The sequence below is a fragment of the Alexandromys fortis genome, unplaced genomic scaffold (assembly GCF_014885135.2).
Source record: "Alexandromys fortis isolate MF-2015 unplaced genomic scaffold, M_Fortis_MF-2015_v1.1 scaffold_29, whole genome shotgun sequence".
Taxonomy (NCBI): Eukaryota; Metazoa; Chordata; class Mammalia; order Rodentia; family Cricetidae; genus Alexandromys; species Alexandromys fortis.
This window is the reverse complement of record NW_026067891.1, coordinates 13602457-13623213: the sequence shown is the minus strand read 5'-3', so window position 1 is coordinate 13623213 and position 20757 is coordinate 13602457. Positions and strand designations below refer to the sequence as shown.

Genomic DNA, 20757 nt, shown 5'->3' with positions numbered 1-20757 from the left:
TTGAATGCTGGTAAGCAAACAACAGCTGCAGCCATGCAGTTATGAAAGAAACTGGTGCATTAAACCAGCCTAAATACTTTAGAAATTCCTTAATTTTAAAATTGAAGCCAGTATTGCTTTAGGGAAGATGTTATCCTTTTATTGTTTTTTAATCCGTCCAGATTAGTAAAGATCAGATTTCATTGGAGGAAACCTCCTGGGTATATTGGCAACACACAGGGGAAGGAAGCCAAAACAGACTACAGTAACATGTAAGCTGATCCCTTGACACGGGAACAGCTCCGAGATGAGACATGATAAATCTTGTTGGCTAGAGTCCTCATGACTTATTATTACATGCCATCCATTCATATGGATGGAGATTTATATTATAGTTGGTTATACAGCCCAAACAGACTTATAAAGTTGACAGATGCCTTTTACCTGCTCAAACACAAAATTGTTGGTGTGTACCATATGTTCCACACTTGTGTTAATGCAGATATGTATGTTACCTTTGAAAGTCTATGTATTTTCAGAGCAAGGACACCAGATCTACTGATGAAAACAGGTGAGCCACGTGATCCAGCCTCTCAGGGTGCTTCTGGTGGAGTTTCCTCAGAGTTCTTCATCTAGAACATCTTCAAGACTGCTGGCTGAGATGGTCCAGCCTCACAGACTATTCTAACCAGGACTGCAGATAAGTCTTGTGCTTTTCTATTACACAGAGACTGAAAACAAATAATTCAACTAACTCTCTCAAGACTTGACAATTATACCAATTTGTCTAGGGTCTCCTAAAGATTCCACTACCCCAGACAACAGGAAGCAGTTTGGAGAACATGATGCCCACATTCCCAAGAAATGTGGTAGGTGGTTTTGGGTCATTTGATGGGTTATAGATGTTTCTCATCATTTAGGGGAGCTGGTTACAAGTTGTTATTGGTCACAGTCAGGAAAAAAGCTAAACAAAGGAATTATATTCAAAGATCTCTTTCTGAAGAAAAAAATGGGAATATAGGATAAAATGATGAGATAAAAGTGTGGATTATTGAATCTACTTTTAAACAACCACGAGTCTCAAATATTTTACATTGGTACATGTTGGGAGCTGCAGACCCCCAGACTCTGAACTTTCTATGACCCCTTGCCTACTGGAGAAAACAACTTGTGTTTCTATGCTTGCAGCTGCTCTGAGCACAAAACCCTCATGAGTTCCTGACAACAAGGAAGTGGTTTCTGGTGGGCTTGCAGTGAAAAATCCCCAGAGCTAGAGTGTGGCCACTAGTCAAGGAGAGCACTATACAAGCTGCTGGGAACATAATAAAATTCGCATTCTTGCTTCAAAAGTGACCCATGTCTCTGTGTGTTCTTTAATCCCAAAGCCCTTGCCCGACCATGGTTCCAGGTGGTACAGTTGCCACAGGTATGGATTTTTGTATACTAATACAAATTTAAGGCTATTTTTGTTATACTATATCTAAATTTCTATTCCTGTTTAAGGCAATTAGTCTTTAAATTTTATTTAGGAAAATAAATACAGGTTAATAGTTAGTCATCTATTAACTATCAAACTTATAGCCATGTTAGGTATGCTCTCAAGGTCAAACAGATATATTTTAGATAGACAGGTGGTCTTTAAACATTTCATGGATCTGTAGATTGTGTCATTTAAGATGTTTTAATAACATAAGGCTTTTGGTGACAGTACCAATCTACTTTAGAGAAGACGATGGGCATCAGAGACCCTCCAATACAAAAATATGCTTTCTTTAAGGCAAAAGCTAGCCATTTGAGCAAGAATCTGCCCTTGCCTTGACTGCTGACAGTATGCTGGCCAAACTGGACAGGCAGGACACAAAGAAAAGGGACTGCCAAACTTTGCCAAGAGAGGATAGGACAATCCTTCAAAAATATCTATTTCACAAAAAAGTCTATAAGATTTTCTAGGCCTGTAAGCCAAAGATGGATACCCCAACATTGCAGAGGAACCTTGGGTAACTGTCTTGGCAGTCAGATGTTTCTGTCATTTATTTCAATTTTGAAAGCTGCTTGCTCTGCACTTCCTGTTTAGTAAGGTAATATTATATCCTCTGGGGTCATTAATGGAGTTAAAGAGTAGGTATTTATAGTTGCAGTTCTCCTTAGTTATAAGAGAAGATAAATTAGGTACAGAGCTTTGGACTCATCAAGATAAAATAAACAATGAAGTATTTTCTACAAATATGCCAAATACAAATGGATTGGACATTGTAAATTAATTCTTACCTAATAATTGTTCTTATTGTTATAGTTTTATTATGTTAGAGTTAAAACCATTCCTTTTTTATTTATTTATTTATTAAAGATTTCTGTCTCTTCCCCACCGCTGCCTCCCCTTTCCCTCCCCCTCCCCCAATCAAGTCCCCCTCCCTCGTCAGCCCAAAGAGCAATCAGGGTTCCCTGCCCTGTGGGAAGTCCAAGGACCACCCACCTCCATCCAGGTCTAGTAAGGTGAGCATCCACGAAACTGCCTAGGCTCCCACAAAACCAATAGGTACAGTAGGATCAAAAACCCATTGCCATTTTTCTTGAGGTCTCAGTAGTCCTCATCGTCCACTATGTTCAGCGAGACCGGTTTTAACCCGGGCTTTTTCAGACCCAGGCCAGCTGGCCTTGGTGAGTTCCCGATAGAACATATTAGAGTACTACTCAGCAGTAAAAAACAAGGACTTCTTGAAGTTTGCAGGCAAATGGATGGAAATAGAAAACATCATCCTGAGTGAGGTAAGTCAGACCCAAAAAGAGGAACATGGTATGTACTCACTCATATTTGGTTTCTAGCCATAAATAAAGGACATTGAGCCTATAATTCGGGTTCTTAGAGAAGCTAAATAAGGAGAACCCAAAGAAAATCATATAGGCTTCCTCCTGAATATTAACCTTCATCAGGCGATGAAAGGAGACAGAGACAGAGACCCACATTGGAGCACCGGACTGAAATCTCAAGGTCCAAATCAGGAGCAGAAGGAGAGAGAGCACAAGCAAGGAACTCAGGACCGCGAGGGGTGCACCCATACACTGAGACAAGGGGGATGTTCTATCGGAAAACCATTCCTTTTTATTTAGACAAAGAGGGAGAAATGTAGAACAATATTTTGTACACTGTGCAGATTTATTGCTTGGATTGGTTTAATAAAAATCTGAACAGCCAATAGTTAGGCAGGATTTTCAGGGTAGAGAAGATGCTGGGAAGAAGGGTGGAGATGCAGAGAGTTGAAGCCAGACAGAGAGGAAGCAAGATGGGGAATACAGAATAAAGGTAACCAAATCACTTAAAAGAATGTAGATTAAAAGATATGGGTTGATTTAAGTTATGAGAACTAGTTAGGAACAAGCCTAAGCTATTGCTGAGCTTTCAGGATTAATAAGAAGTCTCCATGTGGTTATTTGAGAGCTGGCTGGTGGGACAGAGATGGTCCAGAGATACACTTTCTCCCTCAGGTTTGCTTTTTTCAGAGCATTTATCACAGCACCAGGAGAGCAGCTAAAACAAAGAGACTAAATCTAAAGTCTGTCAGGGGGTGGCAATGTGAGCTAAAAAGCCGTGTCATTAAATGTGTTTCTCTGTGTCTTTGTTTCCTTATCATGAGTCAGGTATAAAAGTGTCTTACCTCGCAGAGTTGCTATGAGCACTGACAGAGCTAATTCTCATAGCATGCAAATCAGCGTGGGAGTAGGATACCTGCAGCTGGTAATTATTATTTATATTGCTAACTTAGCCTAGTCATTCCTATGCCAATGTTCCCATCTGGCATCACCCTTAGCCTATTGCTCTATTCACTATTGTGAATTTAGTATTATTCTTTAAGCTGACTCATTTCCAATTTACTTAAATTTTATTTTTAAAGATTGTACTTCATATATGAGAAAGCAGAATTGTGTCATAACTCAAAGGCAAATGCAAAAATAAACATAGGGAAAACAAATGACACCTGTTGTTGGCCAAAAGTGTCAATCACCAGCTTCCTGTGTTATGCAAGTAGGGACAGGGAGGGCATAAAGCTGGGACATCCTCCAGAGAGGAGGCAGGCATGTCTAGCCTGTAGCCTTCAGGACATGTGTTCCAAACAGTTATGACTGTGGCTCAACACCTTGTAGAGGACAGTGTCACACTGTAATGCTAGACAGTTAGGCACCCTGCACTAGAAGCAGTAGAAGCACTATAGGGGAAGGCTCTCCCGAAAGCTCTGTCATTTGAACTCCAGACACTGTCTTCTAAACTAGCAACAAGAGACCCTGCTGTCCCCTCCAGGGGAGGCACAGTTCTCAAGCTGCTTCCACTCTGATAGTGACATTATCCTGGCCATGCGACAACACCACAGGTGCAGCAGTGAGCACCTGAAGCATGGCCATGCAACAACACCACAGGTGCAGCAGTGAGCACCTGAAGCATGGCCATGCAACACCACAGGTGCAGCAGTGAGCACCTGAAACATGGCCATGCAACAACACCACAGGTGCAGCAGTGAGCACCTGAAACATGGCCATGCAACAACACCACAGGTGCAGCAGTGAGCACCTGAAACATGGCCATGCAACAACACCACAGGTGCAGCAGTGAGCACCTGAAGCATGGCCATGTGACCAAGGCCACCACAGGTGCAGCAGTGAGCACCTGAAACATGACCAGTATGGCCAGCAAACAGGTGTTCAATCTATTTGGTTTTAATAATCACAATCTAGTGACCATGTGTGGCTAGTGGCTGTGGTGGGACACAGCACACTTCTGCTGGAGAGCCACACAGGGCTCTTCACGGGCATGCGGTCATCCATGGTTGTGGCTGTGCTGCTGGAAAGGAGATCCTTAGAAAGTAGACAGCAAGTTGCCTTATAGCGGAGGATCATCGGTCCCTGCCTTCCTCACTCTGAAGCCCCATGTGGAGGTTTCTTTTTAGCTCTCTGGGAGGAATTAACAGCTTTTCTTGTTGTTAGAAATGGGATTAATTACTCAAAATAACCAACTGCCTTTCCTTTTCACAATGGCCGCCAGGAAGCCTGCAGGAAATTCAAATCACCAGAAAGGACTAGGTTGGACCTCATAATAAATACAGTCTCTGCTCTTTCCTTTTAAACCCTTTGAGCTATCCAACCCTGCTCTATTTTTCTCCTTGCTCTTATCATTCTTTTCTATATGCTTCTCTAGAAATTACCTCAAGTCTAAATAACATGCATTAAAAAATCTTATAAATAATTCCTAGTGGTACCATTATTTAAATAAGTCATTTCTATCCATTATCAGTGACATGGAAAACACTGCATCAAGCTGCCTAAAATGTTTCCAAATACCAACCAGAAGCACTGTCAGACAAGGGCTAATGCATATGCTACGCATGGAACTAAAACATACACATCTAAATCCCCACAAATCTGCCTGCAAAACTATCTCCAGAGCACACAGATCCCGCAGAGCTCGACTCTGAAGCACTCGTGCAAACAATGCCTGGACACTTCTGAGGCTTGTTTGCAGAAAAAGGGCCCTTTCATTTGCAATGTGTAACCTGACTGGGCATGGTGGCACACCTGTAATCCACACACTTGCACGTTTACTGCCAGCCTAGGCTATGTACCACGATCTTGTCTCAAAACAACAAAAGCATAGTCTGGTTTTTATTAGGGTCCTTTTCCCACTCTCAGACACGTGGTTGAGTGAGATCACTGCCAACCCTGATACAGGGCCAAATTGAGCCAGCCATGAAAATCAAAGTCTTACCCCTCACCCCAAGATTCAGCCACAGGCCTGCGATTCAAGATGGACTATGAGACATGAACCAGGTCCTGGCTGAAGCCAGACAAGAAGAGTGGGTGTGTGGTGCTGCGGGGGAACAGCCATCAAGCTTCAGACAGCTGGCAAAGTCACAGAGCAACAACAGCACAAGGCAACAACAGGACTCCATGCACATCCTTCTACCTGACCAGTGGCCACACACCACCTCATCAGCGCAGATCCTGCAGATATACAAATAGTGCCAGCATGCAAAGCACCATGGCACAAACACAATACATGTCGGCATGAAATCCAGGTACTTACCTGATACACATGAAATGCATTGGCTGCTTTGCCTCGGAGAAACACAGACGGGATCCAAACATTGATCAGCGCCCGATTAGATCTGACCAGAATAAAGAGATGAAAGTGGACATTTTTACTTATTAAAAAAAAGCAGGCCAAGAGACTATTTTCTCCTCTAAAAGTCATTTATACAACAAATTAAATCATACTTAACAGTGAGATAAGGACGTGTTTAATAATTATCACTAGACCTCAGAAGACTATCTCTAAGGACCTTGGTTTAAGGGATGAGTGAGTGAGTGAGTAAGTGTGTGTGTGTGTGTGTGTGTACATGTATTTGAAATTTACATACGCAGTGTACACTCTGGAATAAGAAAGAGCTTGGTCTTCAGCTCTAACCAGCTAAGTGACTTTGGCTTAGGATGCATCTGCAGCTCAGTCACCACTCTGATAGAGGAACAGTCATAGGAAGCCATGGAAGGTCATTCACAGTAGCACGCAGTTTCCGGAGTACCCCATGGAACCATGTGACTATCCACTACCCTGATTTCTGGCCCTGATCTCACCTATGGTTTGGGGAGTGACAACTGCTTGAGCTTGGAGGAGAAAAGGACAAGGGAAAATAACAAATTAGAAAAGTTCAGACGCCCCCTTGTGACTCCTCTACAGCACTGCGTACTGCAGTCAGACTCACTGCAGTTGTTGAACTGGCACACCTGGAGGAGGGACTAAAGGAGAGCTTCCATCCAACTGGCCTGAGAGCACTGACACAGAGGCCCATCTACCTCAGCAGTGCATCCCTGAGTAGCTCGTCCTGGGTTGTGTGAGGAAGGTGGCTGAGTTGAGGAGAGGAAGCAAGCTAGCAAGCAGTGCTCCCCTGTGGTTTCTGCTGCAAGCTGCTGACTTGAGTTCCCTGGATGAAGGACAGTAACACATAAGCCAAAGAAGTCCTTTCCTCCCCGCGCTGCTTTTAGTTCTGGTGTTTATCACAGCGACAGGGAAGCTAACTGGGACAAGCAAGATTTAAACTAAACTACATGGAGCACAGGCCAATGGTAGAGCTCTTGCCCAGCACGAGCCAGTGCCTGGGTTCCATTTGCAGCCGTTCCTGAGGATGTCAACTGCACAGCCCGTGCTTTCCTTCACACTGACTCACTCCACCCCCTGAGAACGGGTTAAGACACACTTGACAGAATTTTGGTTCTATAACAGTTCTGCCTTCCGTGGTGACTTGAGGCACACAACGGCTTGAGCCCCACCACGGCTCCACCCACCTGAAAAGGGGGCTACGGTAGGGCTGAGCTCTTCAGGAACATCCTGACAGCTGGCTAGGCACGGTGCTTGTTCTGAAAGACCCTGTCTTGCCTCCACACAGAGCTACCCAGGGAGAGGGACTTATCCTGAGCATTCCTGCTCAGAAGCCGTCAGCTTCTTGGGCTTGTAGCATAATCCAAGATGCCAGGGTTTGTTGAAGACTTCATGACCTTCATTATTTCACAATCTCCAGAGTAAAAAGCAATCTATCCTCACACCACACACAAACACACACACACACACACACACACACACACACCACAACTTCAGGGGAGCAGCCCTGTGACCCTGGCACTTCTAAGCTCTGGGCCACGGTGGTGCCCTCCTTCCAGAAGACAATAAGCCATGAATGGTCATGTGTTCGGGGTTCAAAGCACACTCAACAATACTGAGTCACCAAATTGGTCTGTGTACCCAACGGCATTTCTCATGCAAAGGTCCCAAAGCTGTGCCTGTGCCTAGAGCACCCCAGAACCTTTCTGTCACCAAGACAGGGGTATAGAAGAGCAATGTCCTGGTTCCATTCCTCTTCCCAACTGCTAAGGCCAAAGCAGATGACCCCAGACTGGGTCACATGTTCTTTTTCCAAGCCATTTACTGCACTATGTTGGAAGTGACTGCCTATGTGACTCCCTCCTGTACACCAGCTCTTTGGTCCTCTCGCCCTCCTCCTATTCGCCTATTGATCACTCATCTATTCATGGAATGAGTATCTAGTAGGACCTGGTAGACACAACTCTATCTAAATATGAGTGACGAAGGAACAGAGAAAACAGATGTAGTCCCCCCTTCACCACAGGAGAGGGACAAATTATACAAATTATTCTGTGCAAAGAAAATAGTGTGATTTCAGTTTTAAAATTTTATTGAGGCATGATCTAATCTGGAGAATATCTCATGTGTATTTTGGAAGAAACCTGTTCTAGCTGGATCTGTAGGATCCATATGACCCATGTGTTAAATGCTTGGTCCCCTGTCTGTGATCAGAAGAGAAAGTCTAGCGGAAGGGAATTGTGGAGCCACAGTCTTCCCCTAATTCTCTTTGCTTCCCAGCATCATGAGGTAGGCAGCTTCCTGCCAGCTCTGATATGGTGCTTCAACACAGGCCCAAGAACTAAAAGTCTGCCTTAGCACCAATTGAAACCTACAAAACAAAACAACCCTTTTAATTCTGTAAGTAATAAAAATGTAACTCTATAGTAATAAAAGCTGACTAACACAAGTGTGTATTCTATTTGTATCTGTATCTTTAGCTATGTTCTGTTTAATTTCTTTATAATGTTGTTAAAGCTCAGTTACTTACTGACCTTCTTTCTGGTGGTTCTATATTGGAAATAGTGTGTAGCTTAACTGCTATCCTAGGACTGGCTGTGTTTTAGCCTGCTTTTATATCATGTGCTTTAAGGCCCTGTGGTTGGGGTGTATACATTGAGGTGTCAAGGTCATCTTTAACTTAGATCATTTTCTCCCTGTCCTTGCTTTCTTATCTAACACACCCACCTCATGGCAGCCCCCAGACAGATGGGGCTCCCAGTGCCCTGTGCCCGCACCAGGTGCTAACATACCCTACAAACTTGGTTCAAGGATTTTCACCCCATGTGAAGGGGTCATTAGGCTTACATGAGGTCAGAATGTTGTGAGACCAGCACCTAAGATTTCAACACAGGTCTCCTAACTCTAGACAAAATGCTTTTTCCGGTGTCCTGCCTCCCCATGCTCTAAAGTAGCCTTTCTGAGTGACCGTTCTCATAGGGAGGCAGGATCTTTGTTGCTGAGACTGTGTGTCTGCCTGGTTTTGAATTCCTGGGTCTAAAGCTAAAGAGGCTGGACCTTCATCCACTGACCACAACCACATGAAAAGGAGGAGGCTCTTTCTGGCCCTGTGTTCCTTAGGAGCCTAAGGAGACTATGGATTCCCAAAACAGAAAGTGTCTGAAGAATGACTGCCCCCTCAGGGGTTAGCAGCAGAGCCCTCAGACAGAATCCGAGCCAGTCAACACCACAGCAATGTTATTATTATGAGTGGGCCAGACAAAAGCGTGGAACATGGGGCGGCAGCATGGTGAAGAACAGAGTGTGAGCCCTGTGCAAAAGGAACCTCAGCGCGGGGGCTGGAGAGATGGCTCAGTGGTTAAGAGCACTGCCTGCTCTTCCAAAGGTTCTGAGTTCAATTCCCGGCAACCACATGGTGGCTCACAACCATCTGTAATGAGATCTGGTGCCCTCTTCTGGCCTGCAGACATATACACAGACAGACTAATGTATACATAATAAATAAATAAATAACCATTTTTTTTAAAAAAAAAAAAAGGAACCTCGGCTCCTCCTTAGCTGGCCATGGCCTAGCAAGGGTGACAAGTTAAAACTCTATGTGACACCTTCCCATTTTAAATGTCAAGTCAAAACCGAAATGATCTTGAATGCCCATGGGAAAATCAAGCATGTTAGACAATTTGGACCTCAGCAAATGTTCCCAGGTCTATAACCAAACGGGTTCTGTGTGCACCTCATGGACATTTCTGCCATCCCTTGCAGACTTCAGGACATAGGCTAGCAACAGGGTTCACTCTCTGAGGGCCTCTCGAGAGCACATATATAAACTTACATTTCAAAATCTGACAAACTCTGGTCTTCAGATGTTTGGCTCAAATCTCCAGGCACCTGCAGTTGGGAAACAGGAAGAAGAGGGAAGAATGCGCAGGTTAGCACAGTTTGCACATTCACCAAAAACTTGTCTCTCAGAATGAGGGGGAAAGCGGCTACTGGAAAATAGTAAGATTTCATGGAGAGGTGGCTGGGGATGATGCTGCAGTCATAAAAACACGCTGCCATGCGAGGCCTCAATTATCTTCACAGAAAGGCACTGCTAACCCTATTGGGATAGTCACAGGCACAGAAAAGCATGGATTTTGGAGCCATAAAGGACTAATTAGGATTGGAATTACAAGATATCATCTGTGCAATGAAAAAAATATCTATTGTCACTGTGAGGAGTATCACAAATATCACACCCAGTATGTAAGCACAAAAGGCCACTACTTCCTCAAAATGGCTGTCCTTTTGTCCCATAATGTATGTGAAACTGCAGGCAGAAAGAACACGAAGGCTCCTGGCTGAAAACACAATTGGTGACAGAACCAAACAGTGTCACACACACACTGCCCCCCACTAATGCTGCTTGGGTCCTAACCACATGCCACAAAGCCAAGTGAGATGGCCAGGAGGTACCAACAGCAAGTGATCTTCAGGGACCCTTAGTCCCAACCCTGGCTTGAGATAGAGATCAATTATCAGGGCTGGCACAAGGACTTACAATAACTATGCTCTGACTATGGGATCCCCATAACAGTATATGCTAAATAGAGGACCATGTTATCCCACCCCCAAGGTGAGGGACTTCCTTTTGCCATCTGATTAAAGTGGTCTAGGATCTTAAGAATGTAAACAAAGAAAGGGAAAACATCTGAAACAAAGAAGAGTGTGGGGAAGCAAGGGGAAATTGTCAACAATATCCATTTTGTTCCATTCAGCTATAGAGGCAGGAGCAAGAGTGGGCGGGAGCCTGGGTCCTGACCTAAATGCCTTAGTACCAACTTAGTGCCTCCCTTCTTCCCAACTCCACAGCCATGAGCAAATCAGTTCTCTGAGATACACAATGGTGAGTAGATTCAGAATCATCTAGAAGACTGGTAAGGCACACCAGTGTGTTTGTGAGGACTTGTCTGAAGGCAGTCAATGTGTTCAGAAGACTCAGGAAGCAAATATAGAAAGCATCACATCAGATCTTCAGACTCTGTCCAAGTTTTATGTAAGCATGTAGACCCTCTGACCAGCTGAACGCCCAGGGAGCTCCAAGGGATGTGACTCCTGTGAGCTATCACCCATGCCAGGTGGTCTTCTTGGTCAGCTGCCTTTGAGTCACCCATGTCCCTGAAAGTAACCCTAATAAATTCACTAGATCATCAAGACAGGTAGAATCATTGCTTTGCCCCCATCTGGGGAGAACAGACATTTGTTCGTGTCTCCCCAGGTAAAGTCACACAACCAAGAGGAAGAAGTTCCATCCTCAATGGAAATGGCTTGGGGAAGCCAGCTAGCCAGCATTCCTTCTTACTGCTTCTCATCTCAAGTACTCTGGCATTCCCCCTCACCATGCTGGACTTCAAAGTCCCTGCAGATATGACCCAGAATAAACCACCTTTCCCCTCAGGTGGTTTAGCAAAGCAGCTCAACTCCCCAACATGTTAACAGTGACAATACTGACATTCCCAAGGTTATTCTGAAGATAAAATGTGCCCCAAGCCACAGCCACTGGTTGCAAACTCAAGTGGTAGTATGGTGATAGTTTAGTATGATAGAGAAGTAAGAGTTGCACATTGCTATCCGTGAGGACACATGAAGAATCTGCCTAGCCAAACATAGGGTACCATTCAGTCCATGCATAACAGCCTGGAGAGAGAGTGACCCAGCTGAGCCTTGGTGGTGCCTTCAGCGAGGCAATTAAACTGGGCCCTGGCCACACAGGTTCCCTGTAAAAGTGTTGCCTAGAGATTCCTACAAACCCAACAGGGAGCCATCCAAGTGCTTTGGTGTCACATTGCTGCTTTCATGACCATCTCTTTCTTGTGGGTGGCTGGAAAGAGTTGATATAACATATTCAGAAGGCAGGAGGCTGTAGGTACCAAGATCCCTAAAAACGTTATCCTTTGAGAGGGGACCTTTTGTCAAAATACACCTAGAAGTAGCAACCCCATTCACCAATCAAAATGTCCATAAGAGATCATACCTCAGGCAGCAGACAGAGTTCAGTGGTAGAACATTTGCCAGCATGGACAAGGCCCTGGATTCCAACCCCAGCATAATCCAAAACCAAATTTCAAGTTTTCTTAAAATGTGTACAAACTATTCAACTATATTAACAATGTTAACTAGAGAAGACTAGAGAGATTGGCCGTGGCCACACGAGGAAGACTGTTAAAGCGAAAGTGAGGGAGCACCATCCTGGATAACAGAGAGACTGGGCTGTGGCCGCATGAGGAAGACTGTTAAAGCGAAAGTGAGGGAGCACCATCCTGGATAACAGAGAGATTGGGCCGTGGCCGCATGAGGAAGACTGTTAAAGTGAAAACGAGGAAGCACCATCCTGGCTAATGCACAAGCAGTTCACAGATGCCACCACTGACAGTAGGTGGGGAGTGAGATTGAGGGGAGAGCCGCCGTTCTCATTACCCATCTTTCCATGGGATAACAGGAGCTATCTTCTGAGGAGCTCTGAAAACTGTGGGTGCTTCTGAAGAATGAGTTGACTGTCTCTCCACTATGAAAAGGTCTACAAGACAGATCTGTAAATGAGAAAAACCCTGGTGCAGATGCAGGCCTAACACAACCAGGGCCCCACAGGGACAGGTGTGACCTACCTTGCACATCAGAACCCTGCAGGTGTGAAAGCCAAGGCACTGATGGGAGGCGTGCTCTGTGGGTGGAACCTGGGCCTTTCTGCATGTGTAGCAAGCACTCTACCAACTGAGCTACATCTCCAGCCCAGGAGTGAACACACTAAGCCTGCATGCATTTTGAAATAAAGTTTTACCAGTTAAAAGCTTAAATGAGGTGGCAGCTTATAGTTTCAGAGGTTTAGTCCTCTATCGTCATGACTGGGAGCATGGTAGCATGCGGGCATAGTGCTGGCTACATCTTGATCAGAAGGCAACAGGAGATAGTCTGAGACACTGGGTGATATCCTGAACACAGGAAATCTCAAAGTCCACCCCTATAGTGACATACCTCCTCTAACAAGGCCATGCCACTCCAACAAAGCCACACCTCCTAACAGTGCCACTCCTTATGAGCTTACAGGGCCCAATTACACTCAAACTACCACATACCCAAAGTGTACTTTCGATAAAAATCTGATAGTCTGCATTAAAGCAGTGGGGGAGTGCACAAGGCCAATATGCTCCCTGCGTGTAACAGTGCCTTGTCATTACAGTTGGGACAACAAAATACAACTAGAAGATGATAGCAAATTCAGATGAATCTGAATTAAACACGTTGGACTTTTCTGCAGTAATCTAAAACAAAGATGTTTTAACTGACATGCATTCTAGAGCAATCTGAGTATCATCATTATTAAAGTAGATATTCTTTCCCCATCTTCTCCTGGATCTGTTGCAGCTTGGCAAGTTGCAGAGTCGGTTGGGAAAGACTTTGCCCTTAGAGGCACTGGTACAAGTGGGAAGGACAGAGGCAGGGCTCTGAACCATGTACCCTTCCTCTCCCCCTTGTGGCACTAGGCAGAGTCCAGACATGTCCAGGGCTCCAGTGACAAGGAGCAGCTCACAGGCACTGCTCCTCAGCTCCTGAGGCCAGGGACAGTTCAAGATTAACTAGAGGAGGGACTCGAAGGTTTTAAGGACAGCAGCTCCTTACTAGTGCACAAGAGCCTCCATCTTAAAGGCAGTGTCCCCAGAGAATACACCTCAGAAGAGTCTCTGAATGGGTGTGTCCCTCAAAGCAAACACCACAGGCAAACCAGAGGCAAGGAAAGGAAAAGACATAGGGCAGGCATCAAGCTGCCACTACAAAGCAAAGCGCTTCCTCAAGTAAGAGGAGGAGGGAGAAGAGAAGGAAGAGGTACTAGGCATTTTTCTGACAGCAAGTATCCCCTCAGAGATACTGGTTTTCTGGGAACATTCTAGAGAGTGAATGTAATTGCTTAAAGGTTGTTAAGTCCTACCGGCTTAGAGGCTTTTCTTCTAACTCTGTGGCATTACCAGGATCAGGAAGCCAGGAGATATTTATTGTGTCTTCCTGAATCCTGCAGAGGCTGCTTGGGGGGAAAAAAGGCTGTGACCTTGGGGTCTTTGGGGAACCAGACTGGTGATCAGGTCAGGCTCTGAACCTTCTACACTATGATGGTGGAGGGTAAAGGTCAATGTACATCTGAAGTTTGTCTGTCCTGCTATCTGTCCAAAGTGATGCCAGATCTCCCCTGGGCTCACACCAACGTCAGAAAGCACACTCTTGTTCTTTTTCAGTGCTGGGCATACCATAAACCACACCCCAATATTCTAGCACAGTGTTGGGTATACCATATACCACACCCCAATATTCTAGCACAGTGCTGGGTATACCATATACCACACCCCAATATTCTAGCACAGTGCTGGGTATACCATATACCACACCCCAATATCCTACCACTAAGTTATACCCCCTGACCCTTTCTCTAGTTTGTATTTTGAGACAGGTCTTACTAAGTTATCTGAACCAGGCATGTCTTGAACTTGGAATCTGTAGGTGTAAGCTACTCTTTCATGCCTGGCTGCCCAGACCCAAAATAACTACACAGAAACTATATTAAATACAACACTGCTTGGCCAATGACTCTACCATATTTCTAGCTAGTTTTTACATCTTAAATTAACCTATTTCTTATTATTTTATATTTTGTCACGAGGTTCGTGGTTTACCGGTAAAGTTCTGTCTCATTTGGCTGCTACATGTCTTTCACTTGACTCTGCCTATTCTCTCTTCCTCTATCTGCTTGGAATTCCTGCCTTACCCTATTCTGTTCTGCAATATGCCCAACGCAGCTTCTTTATTAACCAATGATATTCACAGCATAAAGAGGGGAATCCCACATCAGGAATCTTCCTGCCTTGGTCTCTAAATAGTTTGGATTGTAGCTGTGTGCCACCAAGCCTGGCCTGAATGCTGATTCCATAGCACATTCTGACCATAAATAAGGATGGAACAGAGATATTTTATAAGGCAAATCAGAGTACTTGCTAAACACAAACATACCATGTTCTTCTTTTTGGGTCTGGCTTACCTCATTCAGGATAGTGTTTTCTATTTCTGTCCATTTGCATGCAAATTTCAAGAAGTCATTGTTTTTTACTGCTGAGTAGTACTCTAATATGTATATATTCCATACTTTCTTCATCCATTCTTCAATTGAAGGGCATCTAGGTTGTTTCCAGGTTCTGGCTATTACAAACAATGCTGCTATAAACATAGTAGAGCATATACTTTTGTTGTGTGATAAGGCCTCTCTTGGGTATATTCCCAAGAGTGGTATTGCTGGGTCCATGGGTAGGTTGATCCCGAATTTCCTGAGAAACCGCCACACTGCTTTCCAGAGTGGTTGCACAAGTTTGCATTCCCACCAGCAATGGATGAGTGTACCCCTTTCTCCACAACCTCTCCAGCAAAGGCTATCATTGGTGTTTTTGATTTTAGCCATTCTGACAGGTGTAAGATGGTATCTTAAAGTTGTCTTGATTTGCATTTCCCTGATCGCTAAGGAAGTTGAGCATGATTTTAAGTGTCTTTTGGCCATTTGAACTTCTGTTGAGAATTCTCTGTTCAGCTCAGTGCCCCATTTTATAATTGGGTTGATTAGCCTTTTACGGTCTAGTTTCTTGAGTTCTTTATATATTTTGGAGATCAGACCTTTGTCTGTTGCGGGGTTGGTGAAGATCTTCTCCCAGTCAATGGAGGATCATAAGTTCAAGGCTAGCACAGGCAACTTAGTGAGATCCTGCCTCAAAATAAACAGGCAGACCTAGGCTTCCCTGCAGTCACAGGGGAAATACAAGACACCAGCACAGGTCTTCTAAGGCTTCCTGTACCACAAACAGCCCACCCCAGTTCTCCAGCCAGCAACCTGTGTCAAGGTGCCATCCCTAGTCACAGAGAAGACACATGTGAGGATTCACGTGACAAACACAAGAAGCACAGATGTCAGGAGCACCGTCAGCCCCTGCACCTGCTCAGGAGCCCCACTGATTGTACACACTCAACTCTTTCCATGTTGGAAAAGAGTAGAATGAAGTCTACCTCTAGGTGGAGACATGCCCTTGTCTCCTCCCTCAAAAGCTAACCCAGCTGAGCAGGTCAAGAACCTGGTTCTGAGATCACCCTCAGAGGAAAGGTTCACTGCGTGGTCCCTTCTCCACCTGGTCAGTCCTCAGGAGCGGCCACGGGATCTGTGGGGCTGACCTGCCCTTCAGAGTTCTGACCTGGAAAGAACTCCTCACTACTCCTCTTTCTGGTCTATCTCTTTCTGATGTTAGAGCCACGTTGTGCTGCCCCTCATAGTGTGGGTTTGTTTCTTCACTCATTCTCAAAGGCTCCCTGCCATGTAGCTGCCTGCTGTCACACGAATGGCCTCCATGACAGCTTTCCCCCTTCCCTTCTCCATTTCCTCCTATATGTAAAGGGCACTGGAGTCTACATGCTTACAGACAGCAATATAGAGACCAGGGTGTTAAACAGGTGGCTTTCTCCTTAAGAGAGAAGACGGGAATTGATGTGTTAACAACCCACTAAACTTTGCTGTTCTGTGGAGCCCTTAGACTCCTGAGCCTTGCTTCTTAGTCAACAGGACCCATTCTTAAGGAAGAGGACATGGGTATTTTGCAAAGGAGTTTCTGATGTAGCCACGTCCCAAGCTTTATTAAGATAACTGTTGCAAGGAAACATTTGGTGTCCCCCCCGCCAAGTTGTACTGTGTTTAAATAAGAGAAAGAAAAATTTACTCAGGGTCAGACTCCAGAAGTCTGAACACCCTGGCTACTAAGTCATCCTGAACTGGGTGGGGTTCCTCATGATCCTCATGCAGATTGTTCCTATGCTGACAGTAGAGCTTGCAGGGACCCCACACGGGCAGCTTCAAGATGTACAGCTAGCCTGCCCCATGGTGGTTTTTTTTTTAACTCAAATACTATGTCCTTGAGTTTCCCTTTGAGTCCAATCTTAAAAATTCTTTTATGATACTAAGAACCCCAAAAGAGAACCCCAGTTTCCCCAGTGCCATGTGGTAGTTCTTCACAACACTCCAAGATTTCCAATAGCATTTCTTTGTTGCCTTTTTAAAAATTTGTTGTTGTTATTTTGAGACAGGGTCTCTTTGTGTAGCTTTGACCATTGTAGAACTAGCTCCGTCAACCAGGTTGGTCTAAAACTCATAGAGATCCACCTGCCTCTGTCTCCCAAGCGCTGGGATTAGTAGTATGCATCATCACTGCCTGACATTTTTTTTAATTTTTTTGTTTGTTTGTTTTTCAAGATAGAGTTCCTCTGTCACAGCCCTGGTTGTCCTGTATACCAGGCTGGCCTCAAACTCACAGAGATCTGCCTGCCTCCTGAGCTCTAGGATTAAAGGCATGTGTCACCATTGCTGGGCTTTTTTTATCAGAGAAAATGGACCCGTTCCTGCACCCCTAGCCAGCATCAACTCATCTGGCCAAAAGTTCCACCTGAGATGACAGTGGACAGCCAGCAGCACCAGTGAGAATGAGAGTGACACCTCGGAAGGCTAGCGCTGGGGCACCCACATCACTGCAGTCTTCCCATCACATGTCAGGGGAGAAAAAACAACCAGCCGAGCCCAGCAAAGGAACAAACTCATTGAGATAAGAAAATAACTGCCAATTTTTGAGGAAGGGGCTCACTGTTTTTGAGGAAGGGGCTCATGATTCCTTTCAACTTGCAATCCTCCTGCCTCAGGCTCTTAAGTGCTGGGATTACAGGTATCTGCCACCATGCCCAGCTGGGTTGTCCTTTTTCAAGCCATTACATCATTGAGTGATTTGGCATACAGTAACACAAGCCCAGAAAAACTGCCCAAGGCAATACAGCGAGTCAGTACCAGGAGCAGGATTTGAGCTTGGGCACCCGCATTTAGAGTAGGCACTCTACACAAAAGTATGCTGCCTCCCACAACGGAATCCTCACTGCTCACATTCTGCCTCTCAGAACTTCAGCCGTGGAGCACCTCTCACAAAGGGCCAAAGTCTGAGAGTATTTCCCACTCGAGAAAGTACCTTCCTTGAGCATCAGAATGCACTGGACGGCCCACCACTACCCTCCACCTGTCCTAGAGGACCATCAGCCCATACTGGCTGTCTGTGATCAGTCCCTCATCACCACAGCCACCAGCACATGACACTCAGCAACCTGGCCCAGCCCCTGACACCACAGGTGCTGACTAAATGAATGAATCAGAGTGTAAGCTATAATTCCACACTGAAATGTCAATCAATTTTTAAACTGTTTTGCATCAACTCAAAGTCTTCATGTGTGGTTAGGATAAGTTAGTTTGGGAATAAAAAAAAAAAGAACCAAAGAAAAAGAATTTTATTTGTCCTTGAATTACAAAGCTCTCAGATTCATTGCTCAAAAGAAAAGGCAAGAAGGAAACATGACAACCACAGTGAACACTTGTCCCAAACATGAAATGGCACAGTAATCTGTATGAGCCAGAGTCATTCTCTCACAATCTGTTTTCAAACAGCCTTCCCATAAGCAATTAGTTCTCATTTTTCTCAGCCAAAAGTGAGAAATATTTTTCAACCCATTGACACTCCTGCTCTCTCACTCATCTTAAAGTAAGGGACCAAGTGTAAAAGGACAGAGGTCCTGGCACGATGGTGACCTGCACTCTCACTACCCTGAGGATGACTCAAGGGGTCTGGACCACATGCAAGGTTCTGTGCTTGTCTGTTCGTTAATTTGCCTGGTTTGCAAATATACAATTACAGGCATCAGTTACTTGTGGTTCTAAAAATATTCAAGGCCAACGATTCAGAGGCTAGCAACTATAAGCTTTTTTTATTTTATCCTCTGTGTTGTCTGGAAAGTTGCATAGATTCCAACTTCTGCCAATTCATTTTTGATGGATCACTTTGCTCCATAAGATTATGAGGGTCTTGGGAACACTATTCTCAGAGCCCAAGGTGGTATTAGGTACGTATGAGATTGCTCACTGAATCTTCACACTGAATGGATGGAGGAGCAGACATCCAAATGGACAGATGGATGAATGGATGGCTGGAGGAGGGAAGGGAAGGAAGGAGCATATGTAAATGATCCAGTTTACTAAGAGTGGGCACCAGCTTCTTTCCGTGCAATTAAGATGCTTAGACAACATATGCATGAAGCCAAATATACAAGGACATACTGCAGCACCATGCGTGGTAATGCAAGCCTGCGAGGAAGTCATGAATAGTTATATAACACAGTTAGACTACACAGCTAGCAAGCAAACTGCAGTCTTTCTTCTCTGCTAATGAGGAAAGGCCTAAGATAGAACACCAGAGCCCGAATCCCGACACAAGACAGGTGGCAGTGAAGACGGAGGGAGAGTTGTGTGCCTGTGCACTTGGACTGAACATTTGGGAGGAAGATCACTGGAAATGAAGATCAGAAAAAAAACTTTTCATTCTATAAAATTTGGTACCTTCCAGTTTTTACTATGTGCAACGCAAGTTGCTAACTTTCTCAGTGAAGCTTAATGCTCATGCAATCTTAGATACATAAAGAAAAACGGAAGAATGTGTGCCTCTGAGAGGGAAGTATGAGTCCAGGAAGGGGTACAGGGCGGTACTTTGGGGTAAGCTAAAGCTCAGCATGAACCTTGGGAAGAAATGTGTGGTGATGTCCGCAATTTTTAAAAACTGAAAAGCAAAACACAAATGCAGATGAATGGGTGGATAATGACAGGCAGTGATGGATAAAGGATTGGGGTGGTGAATGGATAACAAACGATCAGACGAGTGACACGGTGGGTACAGAAAGACGATAGTGATGGAACGTCAGTGGTGAGTACACCAGCAGTCATTGAAATAAATCTTTTTTATAACTTAATTTCTTCATATAAAACATTTGAAAAGTTTTATCCGCTTGGGCTAGAGGAACAGCTGGATTGTGTTTCTACTCTCTGTAGTAGAGAATAGGCTGGAGAAAGTAAGAGAAGAAAGTATTACTGAGGTGTGTCAACTGGTTTATCAGTAAAGTTCTTGTGTTTTCTCTAAACTGCAACATGTATGGTACCTATTAGCTGTCAGTGACAATGTTTGGATATCTCTACTCTTCTAAATAGGTTTGCTTCGGTCTTGCTTTTATGAAGACTAGTCATGGCTTTTCCCCAGGCTTCACTTTCCTCCAGGGGAACAGAGCAACAAGCTGCCTTGGCGGGCCGGTGTGGGTGTTAAGCAAATTCCTCACCAGAGCCTGGCAGAGCTGGTCGTAGCCAGCAGAAGTTGTTCTTTCCAGTGGACTTTACAGTTCAGGGGTGGACAGTAGTGGACAGTCGCCTGTGGCATCAAGGACCATTGGAAAGTCTGACTTCAGCAGCCCCCACCCTTCTGAGAGCCAACCACATTATCACAAACCCACACACTCTCCTGTAATATATATTTATTCCAAAAATTTATATCAAGTTCTGATCTGGAGTCACATCCTCAGTCAAGATGGGCAAAAGCATACAACCCATCCAAGCCATTAATGACAAGACGTGATATCAAAACAAAAGGTCACATACCAGCTGGGAGGGGCAGAGGGAGCTGCAGGGTAGAGGGAAGGTATTTGGCCTGGACTATTTGCTCCCACAGTGGCAGACCTCT

At 44.8% G+C, this 20757-nt stretch overlaps 1 protein-coding gene across 3 annotated transcripts in view; it reads right to left on the bottom strand.

Annotated features, from left to right (window-relative positions):
• The window catches only part of LOC126497976 (sorting nexin-29), a 356924-nt gene that overhangs the window by 101270 nt on the left and 234897 nt on the right, over window positions 1-20757 (bottom strand). For all 3 annotated transcript variants that reach the window (XM_050136295.1, XM_050136287.1, XM_050136280.1), the window contains exons 11-12: window positions 9951-10006; window positions 6050-6131 (exon numbers count right to left, since the gene is read on the bottom strand). In XM_050136295.1, coding sequence (XP_049992252.1) covers window positions 6050-6131; window positions 9951-10006 — 138 coding nt within the window. The remainder of the gene's footprint in view (window positions 1-6049; window positions 6132-9950; window positions 10007-20757) is intronic.